This window comes from Grammomys surdaster, unplaced genomic scaffold (assembly GCF_004785775.1).
Source record: "Grammomys surdaster isolate TR1022 unplaced genomic scaffold, NIH_TR_1.0 125561, whole genome shotgun sequence".
NCBI lineage: Eukaryota > Metazoa > Chordata > Mammalia > Rodentia > Muridae > Grammomys > Grammomys surdaster.
This window is the reverse complement of record NW_021620408.1, coordinates 1,075,515-1,099,307: the sequence shown is the minus strand read 5'-3', so window position 1 is coordinate 1,099,307 and position 23,793 is coordinate 1,075,515. Positions and strand designations below refer to the sequence as shown.

General features: G+C 52.7%; 1 protein-coding gene across 1 annotated transcript in view; it reads right to left on the bottom strand.

The window, feature by feature from the left end:
* Positions 1-907: 907 nt before the first annotated feature.
* Positions 908-23,793, bottom strand: part of Kiaa1755 (KIAA1755 ortholog) — a 33,311-nt gene continuing 10,425 nt past the window's right edge. Inside the window, exons 3-14 of the mRNA XM_028786586.1 lie at positions 20,564-21,908; positions 19,961-20,143; positions 17,419-17,542; positions 15,840-15,933; positions 14,312-14,395; positions 12,725-12,841; positions 10,169-10,267; positions 9,222-9,370; positions 7,356-7,494; positions 5,691-5,813; positions 4,937-5,149; positions 908-1,823 (exon numbers count right to left, since the gene is read on the bottom strand). Coding sequence (XP_028642419.1) covers positions 1,122-1,823; positions 4,937-5,149; positions 5,691-5,813; positions 7,356-7,494; positions 9,222-9,370; positions 10,169-10,267; positions 12,725-12,841; positions 14,312-14,395; positions 15,840-15,933; positions 17,419-17,542; positions 19,961-20,143; positions 20,564-21,908 — 3,372 coding nt within the window. The 3' untranslated portion in view covers positions 908-1,121. The remainder of the gene's footprint in view (positions 1,824-4,936; positions 5,150-5,690; positions 5,814-7,355; positions 7,495-9,221; positions 9,371-10,168; positions 10,268-12,724; positions 12,842-14,311; positions 14,396-15,839; positions 15,934-17,418; positions 17,543-19,960; positions 20,144-20,563; positions 21,909-23,793) is intronic.

The window sequence follows — 23,793 nt, the reverse complement described above, 5'->3', positions numbered from 1 at the left end:
ATCCAGATTCTTAGAGAAGATTCTTGAAGCTATTTGGGGGCTGAGATGTCTCCTGAGGCACCTCATCCTCCCAAACATGACTCAGGCTTTCTCTCTCTCCCTGTCTTATCCTCACTGGTGGGAGAATAGCTATCCTACCCTTCTCCCAGGGCTTGGAAAACTCAGCCAGGGCTGCCAGGAGGCCGTGTTGGTGAAGACTGATTCAGAATCTTGTGAATACTTCCAACATGTCAGTACTTAGAGGTGGAACTAGGGGGCGCTGTTGAGCCTGTAAAAAGCCAGGTGCTGTAGATCTAGAAGTCTTTGTCCGTTGTACCCACCCTCACTTGCTTTCACAGACTGCACCGTCCCCTTCCACCATTGCCCCTGAGATTCAGCACAGTTGGTATTGAATTTGAGCAATGGAGATAACACCCCCTGGGAACTGGGGGTGTCTATGGATTGCACGGACAAGATTCTCTGTGGTTTCTTGGGTCTGAGCTGGGGAGGGGAGGGCTGGTCCCTGGGGAGAACTCTGCATCAATCAGTTTCTTCCTCTCCATGTTGCTGCCCTTGCCCACCAGAGCCAGCTCCTGGGAGTCTGAGTGCTGGGCTGCCTCCACCTCAGGTGGAAATCTCAAGAGTCTTGCTGCTGTCCTTGTGGTCTCCTGACAGCCTCAGCTGGATGGAACTTGCCTGAAAAATGCCCTTCATTCCCTCTCCCTGTCTACCCTCCTCCCAGTGGCTTCTGGGGTCCCTGCCAAATGCAGGGGTCTGTTAATCTGGGGCTCAAGACAAGAGGCCCCTCCCACCATTTTGTTACCCATGTGAACCCCAGGTGGCAGTTTGGCCTGCCTAAGGACAATTCTTTGACAAGGTGGCCCCAGCCAGCCTTGCCATATGAGACTCTGCAGTCACAACCCTCAATAAAAAATGTTCTTTTATTGAGTCTGGATTCTAATTCCCACACACGCTATTCTGTGTGGGTAACAATCCATTGTCTTGGAGTTTTCTGAAGCCGGAAGGAAGATGGTCCTCCTAACACTGCCCCACCGCCATGTTTGAAGGGGTGTCATGGGCTCTGAAGAACCTTTCTGTCCATCCTATCCCAGGCCCTGGAGCTGGTGTGGTTTCAGATCCAGTTAGAGGGACACAGGAGGGCTTGTGTGGGACGAGTCCTCCAGGGATGTCTGTGAGTCCGTCCCTTCTGAGGAAAAGCTGCCCCCAGTTGGACCGGAGGCCTTGCTCTGCTTGGGAAGGTGGGGCCAGGAGAAGAGGGAGGTGAGGACCCGCTCCAGGGTGGGATCAGGGAGCTTAGGGGTACCCTTAACTTCCTCAGCGTCCACAGACTGGCCAGGTTCTGGGGATAGCAGGCTTTCCCACATGTTTCTGCTCTGCTTCCCCTGAGGGGTTCGGGGAGACCGTTGGGATTTGAACACATGATCCACAGCCAGAGAGTCCTGTAGAGACCTGTCCCATTTGTAACCCACTTCTCTAGGCAGACCCTGACCCTTAGTTGCTGGCCTGCTTCGGTCTATGTGTGCCGAGTGGGCAGCAGGAACCTCTGGACATGGGCAGTAAGCTAGTGCCTTCCTCAGCAAGCTCTGGATCTCCTGGTGTCGCTCCTGGGCCTCTTCCCATAATTCCTGACCCAGGCCAGGCTGGCTCAAGGAGGCCACCTGGAGCTTCATGGCCAGGAGTTTCTCTGTCTGGAACTCAGAAGCCAGGCGTTTCAGGTAGCAGTGGAGGCGGAGGTGGAGCTTGTCCCCGGGGCTGGACTTCACAGCCTTGCCCAGCCTGAGCTGGGTTAGCAGGTTCTGGCAGTCTGTGTGGAACCGAGACATCTAAGGACAGGAAGAGAAAAGAAGGTGGAGGCTCCGTAAAAACGATGAGTCTCTGAGCAGGGGCCTTTGAGACAGTGTAGCTGAGTGAACTGACATGCACAGCCTGCTGACAATAATCTGCTCACTTCGACGACCATTATCTGGGCTGGGCTCCATGTAGCTGCCCCTGCAAATAGCCTCTAGCACCCTCAGGCTCTTCAGGCACCTTCTAACAGATCCATGGGCCAGCAGGGCATTCTGTAAAGCAAGAGCTACAGAAATGACCAGGAAAACCCTCTTTAGACTGAGAGCCGGTATGGGGAGAGGACTCAGTGGGTAAAGTGTTTGTAGCACAAGTGTGAGGACCTGAGTTCAAATCCCCAGAACCCATGTAAGGCTGCCTGTTGGAGCTTACAACTGTAATTCCAGTGCCCATGATATGGAATGGGAGGCTGAGGCAGGGCAACCCCCGCCAGCTCTAGGGCCAGCAAGCCCAGCATGCTCAGTGGCAAATGACAAGACACTGTTTCAAAAAATGTAGAAGTCAAGAAGGGATACCTGAGGTTATCCTCTGACCTCCAGAGGCACATGTCACACACACACACACACACACACACAGGGGGGGGGGGGGGGAGAGAGAGAGAGAGAGAGAGAGAGAGAGAGAGAGAGAGAGAGAGAGGGAGAGAGAGGGAGAGAAGAGAGAATAGACAGACCTGGTGGAATAAGACTGTCCTGGCTACTCAGAAAGTCAAAGCTAGAGGATGATCCATTCAAAGCCTTCCTGGGCTAGAGAGCAAGTTCAAATCTAACCTGGGCAACTTAAGAAGAGCTGTCTCCAAGTGAAAAGAGACGTGACTTGGTGGTAGAGCATTTCCCTTGAGACCTTAGCTTTAATTCCCTGCCTGGAAGGGGAGGGGGGTTGGGGGTAGGGTGGGGAGCTGAGACACTGAGGGAGGAGCATCGCTAAGACATCCAGAGTGTTTGGCTGGTTCCATGAGTGTCCTGTGTCTCTACTCTGAGCTGCTTTGCAGCCCATTTCACAAAGTGGGAAACGGAGGCTCAAAGCACTGAAATCACTTGCCCCAAGTCACACAGTGCAGCAAGGAGGAATGGAATCCCATCTCAGATCTGGTCTGCCCCTATAGTTCTGTTCTTTGCACCCATAGAACAGCTGGCTCAGGCAAGGGTGGGCGGTCAGCCCAGCAGGCACCACAGCTGGTGCCTCTGACCATCGTGTGATTCTGTCTTTTCCTGACACCCTCCCCATCCCACCCCCACAACCCTCTGGCTTGCTACAGTAGCTCATGCAAAGGATAATCTTTAGGACCAACAGCATGCCGCTGACCAGGGGACAGCAGAGCTATTTGCTGCGAGGAGATGTCTTTCTGTGGATCAAGGGAGCTTGTTTTTAGATAAATGGCTTCATATTCACGGTAGCACTCAAAACTCATGGTACCATAAATCTCCCTTAGCGGTGAATCTAATTAGGATTATTCAGGGCAGAAGGTCCAGCGCCTGGGCGCCCCACCTGGGCAGAGTCCTGTCTGTGGCTCCATCCTCTTAGCCAAGCCTGACAGTCATGTCCAGCGACTCAGACACCATATCCAACTCCTCAGTCTCATGGGGAGCAGTCAGAGCATCAGTGTCCAGCCTTGATCAAACTGCCAGAGATGGACAGGGGGACGGTCAGGACTGCCCCCTTCCATGATGCTGTTCCAACCTACGATGGATGCTACCTTTTCATGGGCTCAGCTTGTCTTCTTCTCTCTCCCTCCTTTTTTACCCATCTCAGGCTGACCCTCTACAGACACCAAGTCTACACCGTGTGCACGCCCAGTGCCCAGGGAAGCCAGAAGAGTGTATTGGATTCCCTGGAACAGGAGTTATGGCCTGTTGTGAGCCACCATGTGGACTCTGGGAATCAAGCCTGAGTTTTCTAGAAGAGCAGCCAGTGCTCACAACCACTGAGCCTTCTCTCCAAATCAAATTTGCTTCTCCTACCATCCGTCTGGGAATACATTCAAGCCCAAGGTCTGGGTTTAAATTGCAGCACTGCTACCTGCCAGCTGTGTGGCTTTGGGTGAATCGTCTAACCTCTCTGTTTTCAGCATGGGGTTGGTGTGACAATGATTAGCACAGAGCCTGGTACTGGAGACCCAGCACCAGCAGTAGCCACTTTTATTATCATCAGAAGTGGAAGCTGGAGCAGTGGGGGCAGCTGTGGAGGTCTCCCACAGTCTACGTGGGCACAGGTGACCCATGTTTCTGAGTCCTGGACTCAGCCCTCCAGTGCTCTCCATGGCGGGGGAGGGGGAGGGGGAGGATGTCCCTTCACTGCCGCTGTTCACATCTGCCTGCCTTGTCCCCAATCTGAGGAGACAGAGAAGCCCTGTCCTCCGGGTCCCCAGGCATGCGTGAGTTGTCTGGATCCCTCCTACTGTCCTCTGAAGCATCCCCATGTTCCAATGTGTCCCTTCAGGCCCAGCCAGCCAACAGCTGGGGGGTGGGGTCAAGCTCCTCCCACGCTCTGTCCCTCTTGGCAAGTTCAAGGGGCAGCTGAGGGCACAAGGCAGTCATGTGGCTTCCTGTCCATCTGGGTCCCAGTCCTCCCAGCCTGCTTTTTTTGTTTGTTTATAGACCTCAGTTTTTCTATTAGAAAAATGGGGGTGGTGGTGGTGGTTATGTGGATTTAGGAGGTGAAATTTAAAAGTCAAATCCTAATCAGCCACTGCTTAATCCTATCTGAGTAGCTGACATCTAGGCCTCGGTTCCTTGCCTGTAAACTGGGCGCAATGCAGGTGGCCCTGAGTCACCCACAGGTGTGAAGTACTTACAGGCTGTGCCCTCAGGCAGGCGTCCCTTCTAACTCAAAAACTTCCACCTTCCCCACATCTACTCGGATAAGAGAAGCCTCGACATTCCGTCTCACTTGGGGAAGGACCCAGGACCATCCCAGATCACAGCTGCCTCCAGCTCAGCTTCCTCTCCCCTCTCCCCACTGTGGAGACGACTCTCACAAGACGCCTAGTGTTGTGTCCAGGCTGCCGGCCCCCACCCCCTGTGCCACCTCGACCTTATGCCACCCCAGCGGGGAGGATGGAGGTTTGTGCTGATGGCCCAGGAGGCTCACTCACCTTCCTTCTGAAGCGGTGGAGATGGAGCAGGGTCTCCAGGTCAGTGCGCTGCCTCTCAGCTGCCATGTAGAAGTGTGTCAGCCTGGCTTGGAAGGCCTGTTGGGTGGAGGTGAAGGCCGCCAGGTCTGGGAGCTCTGTCTCACCTGCCCCTTCCTCTGCAGCTCCCAGCTGGGCCGCCTGCTTGGACAGTTCCAGGCCCTGGCGGTACTGGGCCTGAGAAGGAAAAGAACACTCAACTCCTACCTGAGGATCCACCCAGCAGTCAGGAACCTCCAAGGACCACGAGCCTCAGTTTTCCTCAAAGCTCAGCCCACGGCCAAAGGCATTGTCACACATCCAACAGTCCAAGCCTTTACACTGGAAGTTTAGAGTCTTCTGGAAGGTTCTGTGACCCTCAACAGCCCTCTCTGCTGTGTCCAGGCTAGCTCCATCCTCCAGTGCCTAGAGTTCCCTGAGAGCTGTGACAGCCCAAGGTCTCCTATGTCATCGCAAATGTGATATCCCTGACCGTCTTTCTATGCTGACCCAGCAGGCTTAGGTCTGGAGCCTGGAACCTGCATTTTAAGAAACCATCAGGAGTTGTGACTTTTTGGTACTTGATCTTGGAGGACTTCCTGGAGGAGGCAGAACCTAAGATGATGGCTCTGTGGTCCAGGCTGCTCCCAGCTACCCCTCACATTTTCCCACCCCTGTATCCAAGACCTAGCCGACCCCACTCCAATGCCCTCTTGGCAACTTGGGTCTTAGAACATACCGCAACCTGCAGGAAGAAATCCTCAAACTCGGCATGGACTTTCTCTACTGTCTCCGCACATATATCCACAGGAGCAAATGCCTGCAGACACTGGCTGCCTTCTCCCCCCATCCAGTCACTGACCTGGGCAGGAGACAATGGTTTAAGTGTGATGGGGGGATTGAGGCCACTAACTGCCTACTTCCTTGTGTGTGTATACATGCATGGGTGTGTGCATGCATGTGTGTACATGTGTGTGTGTGTGTGTGCAGGTATGCATATGTGGGTGCACTTATTCTATATAGAGGTCAGAGGTCAACCTAGGTATTCTATATAGAGGTCAGAGGTCAACCTAGGTATTCTATATAGAAGTCAGAGGTCAACCTAGGTATTCTATATAGAGGTCAGAGGTCAAACTTAGGAGCTGCCCACCATTTGTTTATTTATTTATTTATTTATTTATTTATTTATTTATTCTGATACGGGGTCTCTCACTGGGCTCTGGGATTCACCAATTACGCTAGGTCTGGCTGGCCAGTGAACCCCAAGGCTTTCGGCCTCGGCTGCCTCTGCTGCTGTGTTAGGCTGCCAGTGCACACCAGTGTGCCCAGCGTTTTATGTAGGTTTTATGGATCAAACTCAGGTCCATGTACTTGTGTGGTGGAGCACTTCACTGACTGAACCTTCTCCCTGACCTCTCGACCTCTCGACCTCTTGAGAGGCCAAAGTCTTCTTGTCCTCAGCCAGTCATGGGCCTGGATGGAATGCCGGGCGGGAGAGCCAGGAGGGAAAGCATGTGACTGCATTCTGCAAATGTCAGAGGGCAATGGCCTCACTCAGCTCAACCCAGAGGGGATATGTATGGTTCTGTGAGTGCCCTGCCCCTAGGTGACCCTCTGTCTCTAAGGCTGTAGGAGGAAGTCAAAATGACCACTTACAGTCACCTGGTCATAAAAGGTCTCTGGGGGATGAGTTCCCTGTCTTAGGGGTATGTAACTGGGTCTGGAGAAACACCTGACAGTGGCAACGAGTCTCCCAAGAACTCACTGTGTCACTGACGCCCCTGGCTTCAGTTTAATGTTGGTAATGAATAGGCATGAATAGTCAGTGATGGTTAGGGCTAACTCTGAACATGGCAGAGTATAGGATCAGCTGGGAGACTAGCCCCTGGGGCTTATCTTGATTTTGGTGACTGCAGTGGGAGACACACCCACTGTGGGTGGCACTATTCCCTAGACTATGTATTCCTGATGATGGATGTGATGTGACCAGCCATTCAAGAGTCTTGTCTTCCCCACCATGATGCTTTTGTCAGAGTATTTCATCATAGCAACAGGAAAAGAAAATGAGGTATTCTTGCTCTGGGGACACTGACAAGTTCCTATGAACTTATTATGTCTTCACAAAACTCAAGGCTAGAAATGAGGGTGCAGAGGCTTGGGCAGTCAGGTGACCTGGGGGCACCAGAGTCAAGACTAAGTACCCAGCAGGGATGAACCTGGCCCGAGACAGAGAGGGCTGTGTTGACTTTAGTTACTGCAGTCAGGTGAAGAGGTTAGCAACAGCTCTAGGCTCAGACTCCAGATGTGCAACCACACCAAACACCAAGCCTCCCAGCATGACACGTTAACTCTGGAACATAGTGACCCCTGTAAAATGCCATGTCCCCTGTAGCCTCCCCATTACCTGATGGATGGCAGTTTCCAGGTGACCCAGGCGGACACGGAGCTCTAGCCTTCGGAGGAGCTGATTGGACGCAGTGACTAAGTCATGAAGCTGACCATCCACAAGGTTGTACAGGGCAGCAGCCTCGGTCAGATGGCTCCTGGGACAGGGAAGAGGGGGAGAAGATGCTCTTCTCTGTGATCTCATCAGGCATGGACCTGCCCTCCTAATCTGTGGTCCTAGCTGAGCTGCTAGCCACCGACTTGCTGTGTGACCTAGAGCAGGTCCCTAGCCTTCTCTGGGTCTCAATGGCAAACCCAAGGGTGCCATAGGAACTAAAATGCTTCCTCTCTTTTTTGGCAGAGTATTAAGCCAGCTGGGTAGATCTGAGTCTGAATCTCAGCTCTGCTACCTGTTAGTGTGGGTCCTTGGGCAACATCACCACTTCGTGGGGTCTCTGGCTCTCTATCTGAAAGGTAGGGATAGGAACAGAACCCACTTCTTGGAGTGTTTGTGTGCAGAGTGATCTGAGCAGGGGCTTCTGGAAGCCCAGCACCCACATTCCACCCCATGCCGGCATGAGGTCTTGACCATGGAACTTTCTAGTTCTGCTTAGGAGGTTCTGGCCAGCCTGGGAACCTTCTCTCTTTCATGAGATACATTCAGTGGAGTGTCAGGCACAGGAGGCTGGGTGACGCTCACACATCTGCAACATTCTATGTTCCCAGTCTCCATTCTGCAGGGAACAGGTACAGAGAGGGTGACAACTGTAACCTGTGATCATCCTTTGTCTCCGATAGAGACTCAGGGTGAAAGGCTGGCTTCAAATTCCTGTGTAGCCAAGGATGGCATTAAACCTGGGGCCCGCCTGCTCTGTAAGGCATTTTTAAATTGGCCAAAGCCAGAAGACCTAAAGCAGCTAGTGAGGGTTCTTCTCCCGTGGCGATGCTTGGTGAAGGGAGAAACCTGGAGTCTCCCACCCCTCCCTGGGAAGCTGGTTTTCAGACAAAGATGATGGAAGGAAAGGCTGCCTTTTCAAGGGACCCCAGTCACGGATCCTACATCAGAAGAAAGTCCAAAACTCTTGAAGGAGGAGCGAGCCACGAGGGCTGCAGAGATGGGTACAGAACAGTGAAGCACCGCGGTGAGCGTGGGACCACAGCGCCCCCTGGTGGAATTCCAGGTCAAAGGTCCGGAGGGACCTCTGGTAATCTAGAGGAGCTGGGCGAAACAGATGAGGCAGGGGCACGGTGGGTAACAACAACAGGGCATCGCGAGGGGCGGGAGATGGCTCATGGTTGGCACTAGGGTCCATTGCCATTCCCGATCCACCTGCATGAATCCGGCGTCTAGAGATGTAGCTCAGGGTGATCTGTTCTACTAGCTTCTATCGGATTCCTGGCCCCACCACGGTCCAGATGTGTGATCCTAAGATACTCAGCCAACCTCTTCTAAGTCTCAGGTTCCTCTGCTGTAACTAAAGGATTCACCTCACAAGTGGGAATTAATGAGTTAATATTTATAATGACCTAGAGCAGTGCACATATATACATGAAATGCTAGTTCAGTCCGTAAGTTGTTCTTAGTTGTGTGCACAAACTTAAGGCAGGCCTGTAGAGTTAGCTTCCCAGCTGTCCCAGCCTTAGCTCCTTTGGGCTTTTCCTTATTACTTCCCCCTGTTCAGCCTCAGTTTCTTCTCGCCAAATAAAGGTGGCATGAGCAGACCAGGTTCTTGCCAGGAACAAATGAGACAAGACTTTGAAGGGCTTGGACCAGAGTCTGGGGTGGAAAAGGCTTCCCTGGACTCACCCTAAGCACTCTCGTCACAGGGTGGCCCTACTTCTGAACTCTGACTGGGAATGAAGAGGGGAGACTGGGTATCTATACCTGACATCAGGGTTAGCATTTAGCCCGCTGGCCTCCTGCTGCAAGCTGGCCAGAGTAGTTCCTCCTTCTCTCTGGAGAGCCAGCAGGCCCGGGTCCCTCAGCACAATCTCCATCAGCTCCTTGGACTTGCTCAGGCACCTGGTAGCCTCCTGCCAACAGAGGGAAGTGGTCTTCGGCCCAATCTCCTCTTCCCACCTTGCAGGGATCCCCACAGAGAGAGAGCCTGACTTTCCCAGCTGAGTCCAAGCATCTCCATCTGTCCTTCAGTCTCTAGCACATCTTCTGAAGCTATGACCCTCCTATCACCATGGTAACCTCACTGGTTCTAGCTCTTTTCTCTGCAACACCTCCTGGGCTCTTGGTTGAGCTCTCTGATGCCATCTGGTTTTCTCTGTAGCCAAAAGGAGGACATCAAAGGGCATACCCCATAACCCCTGTTTAAAGCTCCCCTGTGCTTCTCTGCCTCACTCCTGGGCCCATTTCTTAGAGATATGGTTCTTATCCTTCCCCCTCACTCTGCTCCACAGACGTGCAGCTACACTCCACCTCAGAGCCATTGCACATGCTTGTCCTCTGCCTGGAGTTCATTTCCCCTCACAATGTGTACTATCTTCCTTCCCTCCCCTCCCCGCTTTTTTCTTTTTCAGTATGGACTGCCATGCATGCTAGGCAATTGCTCACCACTGATCTACACTCCCAGTCCCTCATAACTAACCTTCTAAATGGCCACTCTGCCACTGCCCCCTGACCCTCACCAGGGCTCAGGCCAGCCAGTTCCTCAGGCTGGGTCCCCAGTGCAGGGTGCATGGTGGATGCCTAAGAACTACTAGCTAAAAACTAATTAGTGAAAAGCAGAGTGCCCCCCCTCCAGTGTTCCCTCCTGGTGTGCTTGGTACTTAGAGCCTGAGGTGTGCTGGTAGGTTCCCCACCCTGTATTCTGAGTTTACCTGCACCCCACCAGGGGGGTCACCCTTCTCAAACTCATGGATGGAAGCCTGCAGCAGGGATGAGACCTGGTGAAGGTCATTGAGGAACGGGTCCAGCTTCTGCAAGGACAGGAGCCAGAGCGGAGTTCAGCCTGAGGGAACCAAGAAGAGATGCCTTTCCCCAGGGGACCTGGGAAGGGACCAGGCAGCACTTCTAGAACTTACACTACATCAGAACCATCAGGAGAGCTGGTGAAAGCACAGCTCTGGACCATGCATCCCCTTCCCCATGCCCTGCTCTTCCTCCCACTTCTGTCCTCTCCCACCCCAGCTGAGCCAGTGCTGGGGCCTCTCAGTGTCTGAGAACATCTACCAAGTCTCCAAGTCACAATGTTGCTTCTGCAAGTCAGTACGGTCTGTAGTGGGAGAACGGGAGCCGGAGGAGAAAGAGGACAGGCCTGAGCTGTTCACAGACCCTGGGGGTCCTTACAGAAGGGGTAGGATGCAAGTGTGAAGGTGGGCTAGAGAAGCACCCTTGGCCTAGTTGGGCCACCAGCTAGCTGTGAGACCAGAGGTAAGTTCCTTAACCTCTCTGGGCTTCCCTGGACTTCTGAGAGGTGGAAACTACAGTACATGTTTTACAGCAGGATGAAGGGTCGATGGGCTAATTTGTGTATAGGATTTAGTATAGAGCTCAGAGCTTGCCACAATCATGATCATCATTGGTTTTACACTCTGGACCACCCAGTGAGATTTCCCTTAAAGGGACAGCCTGAACGTTGAAGTTCATAGGTCAAGGGGTTAATGAGAGGGAGAGGGAACCTGGGACCCGGGAGCAGGACATGCCACCGAAATATGAGTACATGCTTCTCCTTCTCCTCTCCATGTTCAGGTGGGTGATTCCAGGACACCAAGGCCAGGATCCCCAAGACCCTGTGCTAAGTGTCCTGTAGAACCACACACAGTTCCTGGGGACTAGAAACTGGCTGCTGATAACTCAGGTACCTGATGCCAGGTAGAAGCTGCCCTGAAAGCTACACTGATTCCTTTCTAGACTAGTAACACACGGAAGTCTGCAGAGGGTCCCAGGCATCAATGCCTCCTTCTCCCACCTCTATTTTTGTTGTTGTTTTTCTTTGTTTGTTTAGTTTTTTCTTGGGAGAGGGATTGTGTGTGTGTGTGTGTGTGTGGTGTGTGTGTGTGTGTGTATCTGTGTGTGTGTGATCCAGGGGATGTGTCATGGAGTTGGTTCTCCCCTTCCACCTTTGCACAGGTACCAGGATGGAACGCAGGTCACCAGGCTTGCATGACAAGTGCTTTTACCCGCTGGACCAGCTCACTGGTTGCTTTCTCTGGGTTTGTTTCTTTAGTTTCTTGCAACAGGGTCTCTCATGTAGGCAAAGGTGACCTTAATCTCTTTGTCCTCATGTCTCGGGTGCTGAGATGGATAGCAAACCCCTGCCACTGTGGCAGCTAAAGACTTTTGGCCTGATGGTTGCTGAATCCACAGTTACGCCGCACTCATCAGGACATGAGGGTGCAGGCCTGTTACCCCGATACTTGGGACTCAGAGGGGGAGGAGGCTCTTGAGTTTAAGGCCAATTGGACTACAAAGTAAGTCAAGAATATATGGCTACGTGGCCTGAGCTATGTGTCTAGACCCTGTCTCAGACAAACAGGGGCTGGGCCTGGAAGTTCAGAGCACAGCACTTGCCCAGCTCACTTGGGGCCTGTGTTCCACATCCCAGGGCCACTGACAAGAAAAAGCAAACAAAACAATTCAAAAAAGATCTCCTACACAAACAGCAGATAACCAGCCACCTGTCAGACTGTCCAAGGAGACAGGAGTTCTCCATGGAGGGGTGATTTTGCCCCCAGCCCTGGCTGGAAGTGGTTATAATTTGTGGGGAGAGGCAGGGGGCTGTTGGTCATGCCACAGTGCAAAAGGAAACTCTAGACCCTGGCTGAGAGGTCCAGACTAGGCAGTGAGTGGAGGGGCCCTGAGCGGGCTTTCAAGATAGAGTATTCCAGAGGCTGCTGCCTCACCCCTCATGGCCTCCACCAAACCTGTGGGAAGGGGTCAAGGAGCCAGGAGCAGTTTCCTCCCCTGCCCTGTAGGTGGCAGTGCATACTAACCCACCATGTGTGGTGTGCCTGTGGCTCCATGGAGCCTATGCCCAGCAATCTGGTTTCAGCTGACAACAGCCGAAGCCTTTGAAGTGTGCCAGACACCCTTCCAAGCTCCCACTCACGTCAACTCAGTCCTCATTAAAATCCCATGGAAAGGTGACCTCATTACCCTCCCCGTTCCCCACTTTGCTAATGAGGAAGGCTCAGCTCAGAGAAGGTGGGAAACTCACCCAACATCACAGAGCAGAGCTGGACTGGATCCCAGCAAGCTGGCCTTAAGAGCCTGATGCCTTACTGGGGCTACTCTGTATATTCATGGTAAATGTTTGTTGAATGACTGTGTGTTCTTGAACCCCGTTTTTACCAGGGTTCAGGGACCCATGGGGCAGGGTGGGGAAGGGAAGAGGAGAACAAAGGGCTGGAGATGGAAGGCTCTGAGGTAGACACCTGGAAGAACTGTACCCACACCCTGTGGTGGTAGGGAAAGGGACCCTCCAGAGCCTCTGGCAACTGGCTAGGGTCCACGTGGCTTCTGAGGGCCTTCAGTGAGGTCACTACCTCCACCTGCAGAGAAAAGGAGAGACAGGAGAAACTGAGGACTCGTCCCAGGGATATAGGAGGTCCTGCTTAGATCTCTGTGCAAGCTCCACATCTCCCACTGAGAAAGTCCAGAGTGATGTTTTGAGCAGTGAGTCTTCTCTGGAAACTTTGATAAATCTTTTGACCCAGACCCTGATTCTGGAATGACAGATACAAGTCATACATACTACTGCTCCCAAGCCTGTGTTCAAGGCAGACATCATCAATCGACTGCAGCACTCATTTGTCCGAAACTCTTTCTCAACACTGCTGTCTCAGGGATGAAATGTATGTAGTTTTCACGCTGCTCTCAAATGACCCATGACAGTGTTGTTCCCTCCTAGGGGCTGATGGTTACCAAATCACAACAGTGTCCCTTGAGACACAGAGATGGCATTTGCCAGGCAGCAAGGTTTCAGGTTTGAGCTGGAACAGCTCCCAGTATGTAGGCTTTGGGTGGGGTGGACTGTGCAGGGATAGACTCATCTGCTCTCCCGGATGTTCCAGGGGCCATTCATAGTCAGCAGCTCCATCAGCCCCTCCAAGTAAAGAATTGCAGGACCCCAGCCCCCACAGGAACTCCTGAATCAGAGCCTACACCTCGATAAGATCCCCCAAGAGATGTTTCCATTCAGGTCCTACCACAGCATCCACCTACTAGCCCAGGGCAGGCTGGTCCTTGGATTTAAGAATTATTCTCAAGGCAACCAGTCTGGATGCTGGCGGCAGGTTCAAGCTTGAGAGGCAATGCCCAGCCTTCCCCGTGTCTCTTTTCTGTTCTTAATCAATGCTATTTTATTATATATGCACACAGTTGCCTCAGAGCACATGTGGAGGTCAGAGGACAACTTTCAGGAAGTGGTTCCCTCCTTCCACCATAGGTCCCATGTGTTGAACTCAGGTGGTCAGGCTTGACCGCAAGTGCCCTTACCCATTAAGCCATCTTGCTGGTCCCCATGCCTGTTTTCTAACCCGGAGGAAGGAGGCCTCCAGAATCACTTTCTGTAGCAGGCAGCGTTGGTGCCCACACCCACCCTTGTCGGGCAGGGTGCTCTCTCACAGTCCTTAAGTCTGCCACGTCTGAATCAATCAGGGGGGAAATGTAGAGAGAGGGGGTCCCAGAGCACCAGAGACTCTGGTTCTGTGTCAGGCTGTTGGGTGGTCTTATACCTAACCTATCTGTCAAGGAGACGGACTGCCTAGATGGAGTCTTGAAGGTTGATCTCCGCCCTGTGTACATCTTAGTCCTGTGGGAGTGACCACCAGGAACAGGTTGGGATTCCAGAGAGGTCACGTGACAATGTCTTCTGCAGAGAGGGAGGGGGATGGCATCCCTGGCAATTCTTAGGCTAGGGTACATGTTTTCAAAGTGGGGATTAACCATGCAGTTCTTCAGCCCTTTGTCCGGCTCTACTAAGCCAGGTCCCTGCCCCAGCTGCCCAAGTCTTTTCTCACCTGAACAGATAGTACAGGTAGCTGGAGAACGGATGCCTTCTCCCCCAGGAGGATCACTTTACTGATGGAGGCCGGAGCCAGAGCCTGTGAAGAGAGCTTCTTCAGGACCACTCTGTTTCCCTCTTCCTCTTGTGTCTTCCTCCCCGAGGGACATGCAGAGGCTCGGGGTGGTCCCCAGGTGGGGGCTTGTATAGGATGTTTAGAGTGAGCCTCTAGCCTCAAGAGAAATCAAGCCCAAGATGTACTGAAAGACTTCCTTGAGGCCTCAGTTTCCTCAACTATGACAAGAGGTCAGATGGCCAGGTATATCAAACCTTCACCTGCCCAGCTGTCCATACTGACTAGTCAAGATTCTTCTCTGTCAGAGGATTTATGCCGCCTAAGGCTAAACCAATCAGAGGCCTGTATTCCCCCAGAACATGGGGCTTGGTCGATGTGGACTTCTGAGCTGATCAGGACTAATGATACACTAAGAAACGTTTGTTGGGACTCCTCTCACTGTGTCCTGCTGGATTCTAGTGACTATGTGTCTTGCAAGCTAGTGGGAGCCATTCTGCCACCAAGTGGAAGTGGGGCCTTAAGAGAATGTCACCCTTCTAGGAGGAACTACACAGAAAGAGGGTTGGTGGAACTCTCTGAGGCCTTGGATGGAGCCCTACCCACAGCTAGATTCAACTCTTGACTCTTAGAACATGGGCTTGCCCTTTTAAGTGTACACTCCTGAAAGGTCTGATCCCACAGCCAGAAGAGACCAGGCCATACCTTCCTGCAGCTCTCTGTGGGACTGAGACTTATGACGCAGTCTGAGACTCGATTTTCCATTGCGGTTCCTGGCTCTTCCTTGTTCCCTGTCGTGCAGTATAGTGAGCTAAATCACAGGATGTAAAACTTCCCACAGCTCCTCAAACTTATGAAACTCTGACGTTTCTCCTGTTCCTGGGATTACTAGAGGGATTTGCTCTGGGGACTTCTCTGAAGAGACTCCTTTGCCCACCCCATCCCTCTCAAGGTGGTTCTCTCTCTCTCTCTCTCTCTCTCTCTCTCTCTCTCTCTCTCTCTCCCTCCCTCTCTCTCTCCCTCTCTTGCTCTCTCTTGCTCTCTCTCGCTCTCTCAGCCTCACTTTTAATGAACCTCCTCTCTGTATTTTTACAGGAAGCCCCCTTTCTCTTTAAGGTCCCTGTTGTGTCTGTCTCTCCCATCTTGCCCCATCTCTCTCTAAAGTTCTACCTCTCTCCGTAGCCCTGAGCCCCTTTCAGCCTAATGCAATGCATTTTCTGAAGGGAGCCATTCTGTTCATCAGCTTGCTTCCTGGGACTCATGGCTGCCGCTTTTAACCTCTCTATTGATATTTTGAACCAGCCAGCACTCTTTGCCTAGAAGCCTGGCTGCAGGGCTTTTGAAGTTGCCATGGAAAGACTCTGCCTGGGTTGTGTGATGCCAGCTGTAAGTGCACCAGGCTTGGGGCATGTCACAGTCCCCTGGGGACTCTCAAGACCAGCTAGACTAAGGTGCTCTACCTGGCACTCACCTGTATGCTCTGCAGGGCACTGACAAGACCAGGCTTCTGGGCTCCTTTCCTGGCATCAATCACCACCAGTAGCCCCTTGGCTTTATCTTCCAGCCTGAGGGTAGAAAACAGAAATCAGGTCCTTTAGGGCAAGGATGGCCTGGTGGGGAGATTGTTTAGAATTTACCAGCCCCCAGGTGTGGCTTCTGATCTATAGAGGGTGCACTAGTAACCCAACTTCCTTGACCAATGACTGAATGGTCATGTGACCTATCTCTTCCCAATGAGATGAGACAAGTTAATTAAACGGCTTCAAAACAATCGGTTTTCTCCTTTAAGGAGCTCCTTGAAGGTGGGAGGGAGCTGTTGGGAGGTGGGGGACAAGCAGGCGGGAAGAGAACAAGAATAGTGGCCAGCTGAGACAGCCATAAGGAAACCCACTTTGTATAATTACTGTAACTCATACAGCGTTGTGGGGATGTGAGGAATTCCAGGTCTCAGGGCAGACAACCAGAGGCTGTTCTGAATCTGAACTTAGCTGCTGTTGTCACCAGAGTGGGCGGGTTGGACAGTGGCTGCTTCTCAAGTCCCAGGCTGGTCCAGTTATAGGCCTAAGTCAAACATGAGTCCTTCCCTGACCCTAACCTAGGGCCCTCAGACTTTGAGCAGCAGGTAGGAGGGGTGTAGTGGGGGAGTAGGGGGTCTGGTGGGCTGTATGTGCCAGTCTGCAGGTCAAGGGGGTTCAGCAGACACCTGTAACTGCCTTCAAACGTTACACTACAAGTTTACAAGCACAGTGTGTGTGCCTCCGTGGGTATCTGGCCACATGGCCACATTGTTTTGTGACCCCCATCAACAAAAAGACTTTGTGAGGATCAGTGGGCTCACTAGTGTAACACACTCAGTTCCTGCCTGGAGCAAGAGGGGCATACATGCTTGCTATGACCGTCCCCAGGTGGGGAAACCGAGACACAGAGCAGCCAAGCCGTATACTGCAAGAGGAGTTGACATTGTGCATTCCGCTCATGCCAGTTGCTTGTGACCCAACCCAGACTCCCTGGTCATTGGGGGGACAGGGTGAGCCACAAAGGAGAAAAGTCAGTGCCACAAGGCCACAGAGCAAACTGTGTGGGGAGACGTTCTAGGGTTCTGTCTGCCACAGGGCCAGTTCTGCACAGAGATGGCGGCCATTTTCCACCCTGGCTTCCCAGCTGAAATCAACCCTCTTGGCTTTTCTGTGCCATAACAGTGCTTCTCAAAGACGTGTCCAGCCACATCACTGTCAGTAAGAATCTTACTAAAAATGCAGATTCTCAGGCCTGCTGACCCCTCTGGGCTGGGGACAAGTGTTCTGTTCAACAGCTCATCTATGACTTGAGCGCACCATCAGGTCAGAACCATGTCTGTGGGATGGTTCCCGTCTCACAGCAGCCCGGAGAAGGCCCTGGCTGCAGGGACAGAGTCCATCTGCCATCTCAGCACCTAGCCTGTGGCTGACTCTTTGATCATACAGTAGATGGAAGGACCTGGGGCCTCTCCATTACACACCCATCTGAGGGGTGAGGGTGGAGACGGTCAGGGTACGAGAGTATCCCCTTACCTAGGAACACTGCATAAGTAGGAGAGCAACTCGGTGACCTCTGAGGCAGTACACCATGGTGCCTCCCAGGCTTCCTTTGTGGTCGACACCAGAAGCAGTGGCCGCCCCACCTTGTCCCTACCACCTGAAGAAGAGAAGACACATGAACAATGGTGATTCTGGGAAGCCCTTCATGAGAGTTCACTCCTCTGTGACTCTCCAGGCCTTTGCCTACCCTGTGTTTCTACTGGGAAGGTCCTTTCTTCTCTTCCTTCTGTGCCCTCCAAACTCCTATTCATCCTCCAAAGGCCCAGCTTCAAAGCCCCTTCCTGAGAGAAGTCTCCCTGAACTCTTCTTCAGCACAGAGGGCCGCTCACTCATAGAGCTCCTCGAGGTTGCCTCTGTACAATGCATGCACCCCAGCAAACAAAGCCAGGGCAGTGAGCTCTGGGTCACAGGGACCAGTTCACATCCTCAGTTGCTGTGTGTTCCTGGGCTGGTCTGGGCATCTCTGAGCTTTAGTTTCATGTATCTGATGAGACAGATTTAGTTCTGGGTAGATGAGGTTTCTTTGGGGATTAAGTGAGCCAGTTCCTGAGAGTGTTCGACACTCAGCCAGGATCAGTGGACACAGCTGTGGTGAGTGGGAATCATCTTTGTCCCTGTTTTACACAGCTCACAGCTGTGTACTCCAGCTGTGTACTCTTGACAGGCCATTTCCTGTTCTAGGGATGGGGGCTCTGGGTCTCACTGTCCTCTCTGGACTCAGCATAGCAGGCAGGACCTTCCTTCATCCTGCTCTGCTTGTCTAGTGCGCCTCACCCTCCTATCCCCAGCTACTGAGATCCTCTGTCCCCCGGTCTAGCCAAGGCACCATTTCTGTATTCCTCATCTTCTAGAACTCTGGCCCTGGCCCAGGATCCTGCGATAAGCTCCCCCTACAGCTCTGCTGCCTCCTGGGATTGGCTCAGGCCAGCGCCAGAGCACAGAGGCCTGAGGTGTTGGCCAGGGCATTGAGGTTAGAGCAACACAGCTCTAGCCCTGTAAACCTGAGAGCTTGCAGAGTGCAGATGGACCCAGCAGCCCCGCCTGCCTGCTCTCCCTAGCGCCCACGAGGTGCAAGTGGAGTCAGTCCCTGCACGAGCTTGAGTAGCAAAGGGTCAGACTGGACATCCTGAGACATGGCAATCATGTGACTGGTGCCCGGCTCTGCCTACCCAGCAAATGCTGTCCGGACAGGAGCAGGACAATAGGCAGTGTCCCACATGGGAGGCATCACTGTCCACAGTGCTTTTCGCTGGACCAAGGAGATCCCCGTGCCCCAAACACTGCCCTTACCTGGTGGGTGGTATCAAAGATACTATCTGTAGCCCTAAAAGAAACCTTTCTGCTATTACCATGCTGGGTGATCAGTGTTACAGAAATAGGAATGGCAGGTGGGCTAGCCACTGAAAAATTCAATAAAGCATCAACAAATGACAGGGACACTAGCAGATGGCCCCTCTGGGATCTGTGGGTAGATGGGGCCCGGGAGACGTGGATATCCAGGAGTAGCGAGGTGGCAGGACAGTTCGTTCCCAAAGGCACAGTGGCCCTCTCCGCTCCTAACCTTTACAAGTGCTGTTCCCTGTTTTAGAAACTCTGTTCCCAACATGTACATGGCTAACTCCCATCACTACTAAACGGCTATATTTTTCATTACTTCTTCCAAAAGTCTTTCTGGCCTCTCCCATGGGAAGCCTGGGCCAGAGGCACTATCTGTGTTTTTCTAGTTCCAGGAGATTTCCTTTATGTTGGATTGCAATGGCCTGTTGAATTTTCTCTAACACTAGACTAAAGGCTTTGTGGGTGCAGGGATCACATTTGCTAACAGCGCTGAGTCTAGGGTTCAGGAAACAGTGATGGAATAGCTATGAACCGGGAATTTAAGATCTGCTGTAATGGAAGCTGTCACTAGGTGGTCCAAAGCCCCTCGGTGGGCTTGCTCCCCACGGGCTGGAAGGACTAATACTAGAGCCTCATAGATGCTTCCTTCCCTGAAGACTTGCCCTTAGCTGTACTAGCTTATTGGCTTGGCCAGCATTCCATTACAGAATCAGCCTGCAGTTAATGACTGACAGACTCAGGATCGGCCTGCAGTTAATGACTGACACACCCAGGATCAGCCTACAGTTAATGTCTAACAGACCCAGACGTTAAATACTGACGCCCATGCCTTAGCTGGCTAGGTGGTATAATCCATCCCTCGGAGCCTCTCCCAGAGCCCTGGGCATAGCCTTCTTCATCTTTCTCAGTCTGCCTTGCTACATTCTGTCTCTTTCTTGTGGAGCCTTTCCAAGAATGTTTATCTCAGGCTCAGCCTTGGCTGCCTCACCAAAGTCTAGATGGATGGATGGATAGATGGTTGGGTGGATAGACAACTGAATAGACTGGTGAAACTGCTTTCCTCTAACCCAAGCCTTTGGCCGGGAACTCTGCGGCCTCCTGGGCCTTCCCCCTCTTTCCTCACCAGTGTCTGGGAATGCTCTGCTACCCCCCCCCACACCCCTCTCAACCCTGGGACCTGGCAGGCAGGCTATCCTGGAGTGGAGAAGCTTGGCTCCCAGAGTCCCAATCCTGGGCTTAGGCCTAGAACACTCCTCCAGGCGAAGTCCTCCTCCTGGGGGACCTGCAGAATCTCTCCGGAAGCCAGGCGGCTCCCCAGACAGCGTGCCTGAGCCAGCTGTTGTAGGGAGAGCTGTTCCATCTGGGAAGAAGAATGACAAAGCAGGAGTTATTACACAGGACACAGATTTTTCAAGGGACAGCGTTTTCTCTCCCACCCAAGTGACAACACAGCTGATAGCATGATCTGCTCTCTGCCAGCGATGCTAAGTCCTTTCCTTCTGGCGTATCTTTGAACCATCAGAGCATCTCTGTGATGTAAGACCCCAGCAGAGAAAGGGGCTTAAATTAAGAGAGGTTAAATGTCTGGCCAAGGTCACACAGCATGACCCAAAGCTGGAATGTGAACCCAAACAACCCAGTAGTGTTGCTCAGCTCGACACTAGTGAGATGTCTTCAATCCCTTGAGACTGGGACAGCACTGTCGCCCCTGTGCCTCACAGCCCGAGCCTCCTACACTGGGATAAGCCTGGTCCTTGCCCTACTGAGTGTGGACTCTTACCTTTGCCTAGGGTCTTGGCTCCACAGGGCTGCAGAGAGTTGAGGGGGCACAGGGCCTTCCAAGGCCTGGTATGCTGGAGTAGGGTCTTCTCGGGGGTCACAAGGGGTGCCCTCTGTTCTTTCAAGTAGGTGAACTGGATACCAGGAGCTGGGGAGCCATGAAAGGAGGTGTTCTTACTGAGGCAGTCCTCAGGCTTAGAAGCTCTACCATGTCCGGGTATGACCTCCTCTGTCTTTGTCTCAGATGCTGGGGCTACAGGGCCAGCTGAAGCCAGGAGGGGAGGGAATGCTTGTTGTGCCCCAGGCCTGAGCTGGACTACAGCTTCTGGCATTCCCAAAGGCTTTTGCATCTTGGAGGCTGCTGGTTCTTCTTCAGTGTCTTCCACCAGGCCAGAGGTACAGTCCAGCAACTTCTCTGGGACACTTGCATGGGGCTGCTGTGTCTGTCCTACTGCAGTATGGCCAGATGCTTTATGCCTGGACTTTCTCCTTGAGCCCCTGCTACAGGGCTTCTCCCCTGAGCCTGCTGGCTTTGCACATGCCCATTCTCCCAAAGGAAGTGCCCCAGCAGGCCCCGAGAGAGGGAGGACCTTTCCAAGCAAAGGTGCCCCCTTAGTTCTGGATCTTGTCTCCTGTGTCCTTTGAGTGTCCAGACTGAATGTCACTACTTCGCTGACTGGAGATGCCCCTCTATACTCTGGGGGAAAGCCCACGAGAGCCACATAGTCCCCCTCCAGGCTCTGGCTGGCCTCACTGTCTATCCTGAAGGCCATCTGCCCTGGCCTTGCTGACTCCACCTTGATGAGCCGAGGATACTTGTCCCCAGACAACTTCCCTTTATCCTTACCGCAGCTCTGGGCCACAGACTCCTTGCTGCCCAAGTCGCTATCCTGGTATGGCTCCTGGGGGTTGCTCAGCTGGAGAGTATCTAGTGGACAGGAGTGCCCATCTGAGGAAGGGACCTTCACTATTGGGGGTCTGTCATCTACAAACTCTGGACTGGTAATCCTGGTCCAAGGCACAGGCGTGACCCCATTTTCTGAAGCCACGAGACAGTTGTGTAAGGGACGTCCCTCAAAGTCACTGTTGATGGCCTCCAACCATTCTGGGGTGAAAATCAGAGAGTAGGAAGACTCAGGAATCGGCTTCTTGTCTACCTCACGGAGGTCTGAGGAGAGACACTTGAGTGTCATGTGGACAGACTGCTCTTCCCAGGACTCCACTTGAAGGTAGAAATCACCCTGACGTAGCAGGAGCGGATTGAGTGGCGCCAGGTGTACCACGACCTCATCCCGGAGACACAACGGCCAGCCCTCATGCAGGAAGAGGCAGTGGGTGTAGAGGGCCTGCAGAGAGAGAGGGAGCATCAGAGAAACAGGCTCCAGGGGACCTTGGTTTTGGTCAACTTTCTTCCCTCTCCCACATGGGACCTCAAATAGCCAGTGACTAGGCAAAGGCTAGAGAGATGCCCAGACACAGGCACCAAAGAGCCCTTTGCTCTCAGAGTGTGTGGGGTCACTTGCTCCTACCCTCGGTAGGACCCTTGTTGACCTTGAATATGCTTGCTAGCCTCATTGCCTGAAGGGACAGCCAGTGCTCCAGGTACTAATCATCAGGTGCCTTCCATGGCAACCCTGCTTGGTTCACGACCCTTCCCTCCCCATCTGCCCCAAACTTCTCGCAACCCAGCTGGACCCTTAGCCCCTCCCCCTCAAAGCCATGAAGGCATAGGTCTGAGGTCTAAATGGGTTGTGTATACTTGTTACTGAGCTGCTCTGGGATTTGATTTCTTGATCTGCAAATTGGAGTTGAATAAAAAACACCGGTATTTCTGGGCTGGCATGAGATAAGTCGAGTATGGATGCAGAACAGCCAACAGGATCCTCGGGGAGGTTCAGAGAACATGAATTCACTCCCTTCTGAAAATACCTGCTTGTGTGCCTATGTGTGCATGATCAAAGCGACATCCATGTGGAGGTCACAGAATAAGTCTGAGGCCTGGCTTCTCTCCTTTCATCTTTGTGTGGGTTCCAGGCATCGACTTTGAGTCACCAGGCTTGGGTGGTGAGAACCTTTGACTACTGAGTCATCTTGACAGCTCCAGTCTCTGGTTTCTAAGCTGAGCGTTTAAAATGACACGAAGACAGTACTGAATGAGAAGTCGGGAAACTTGACCCTACCTTTGCCTTGCCAGACTGTCACCTTAAAATGGCCATTGCCAGTGTAACGTTCTGACATTGTTCTCTCTCTCTCTCTCTCTCTCTCTCTCTCTCTCTCTCTCTCTCTCCCTCCCTCCCTCCCTCCCTCCCTCCCTCCCTCTCTCTCTCTCTCTCTCTTGCCCACAGCAGGAGGGGTGGTGGTCCAGAGCTTCAAAGAGGCAATATGGATTCCCCATGTTCTCAGTGATTGAGTCTTGGTTTGAAGCAGAGAACTTGACCTCAAAGGACCTACTGTGCATCCATCTTTGCTCCTGTCTATTCTGAGGTGACATGAATTTGCCCATGACAGCCAACAAATCAAAATTAAAAATAGAGACACAGAAAGGCTGTGGATTTGCCACAGAGAAAGGAGGGGACAGCAAAGCATGGTTTTGACTTTTTTTCCTCTTAAGACAGGGTCTCGTGTAGCCCAGGCTGGCTTAGGTCTCAAACGATAGCTGAAGATGACCTTGAGCTTCTGATCCTCCTGCTTCCACCCGCTGAGTGCTAGCATCACAGGCACGCATCATCACCATTCCATCTAATGTGGATGAATGCAAACCCAGGGCTTTGCATATGTTAGGCAAACCCTCTGCCAACTGCGCTACGTCTACAGGCCTGCACTTGTGGTTTGGTCAGCCAAACAAAGTGACAGTTGTATGGCTGGTCAGGAGGAAAAAGGGGGGAGTGGGGAGGAGGATCTTCATGCATCAGGGTCAGGGGGTCATGGAGAGGCCACGGGCAAAGGCTTCTGGGAAATTGTCCATTCTACTACTCCCATTCAGGTGCAGTTGCCATGGGGGGGTTCCCATTAGATGCGGTAGCTCCTAGGATTGGCAGCATGGCTCTTGTTGGGGGTGGCAGTGGGCTCAGGGTAACTAACAATTGCTCAAGGGGCATTGGAAAACTTCTGAGGGACGAGGGCAGGGGGAATCAGAAGTTTGACTCCTTGGTGATTGCCTCACTATTGCCCTAAAACAGGAGAGAGAGAGAGAGAGAGAGAGAGAGAGAGAGAGAGAGAGAGAGAGAGAGA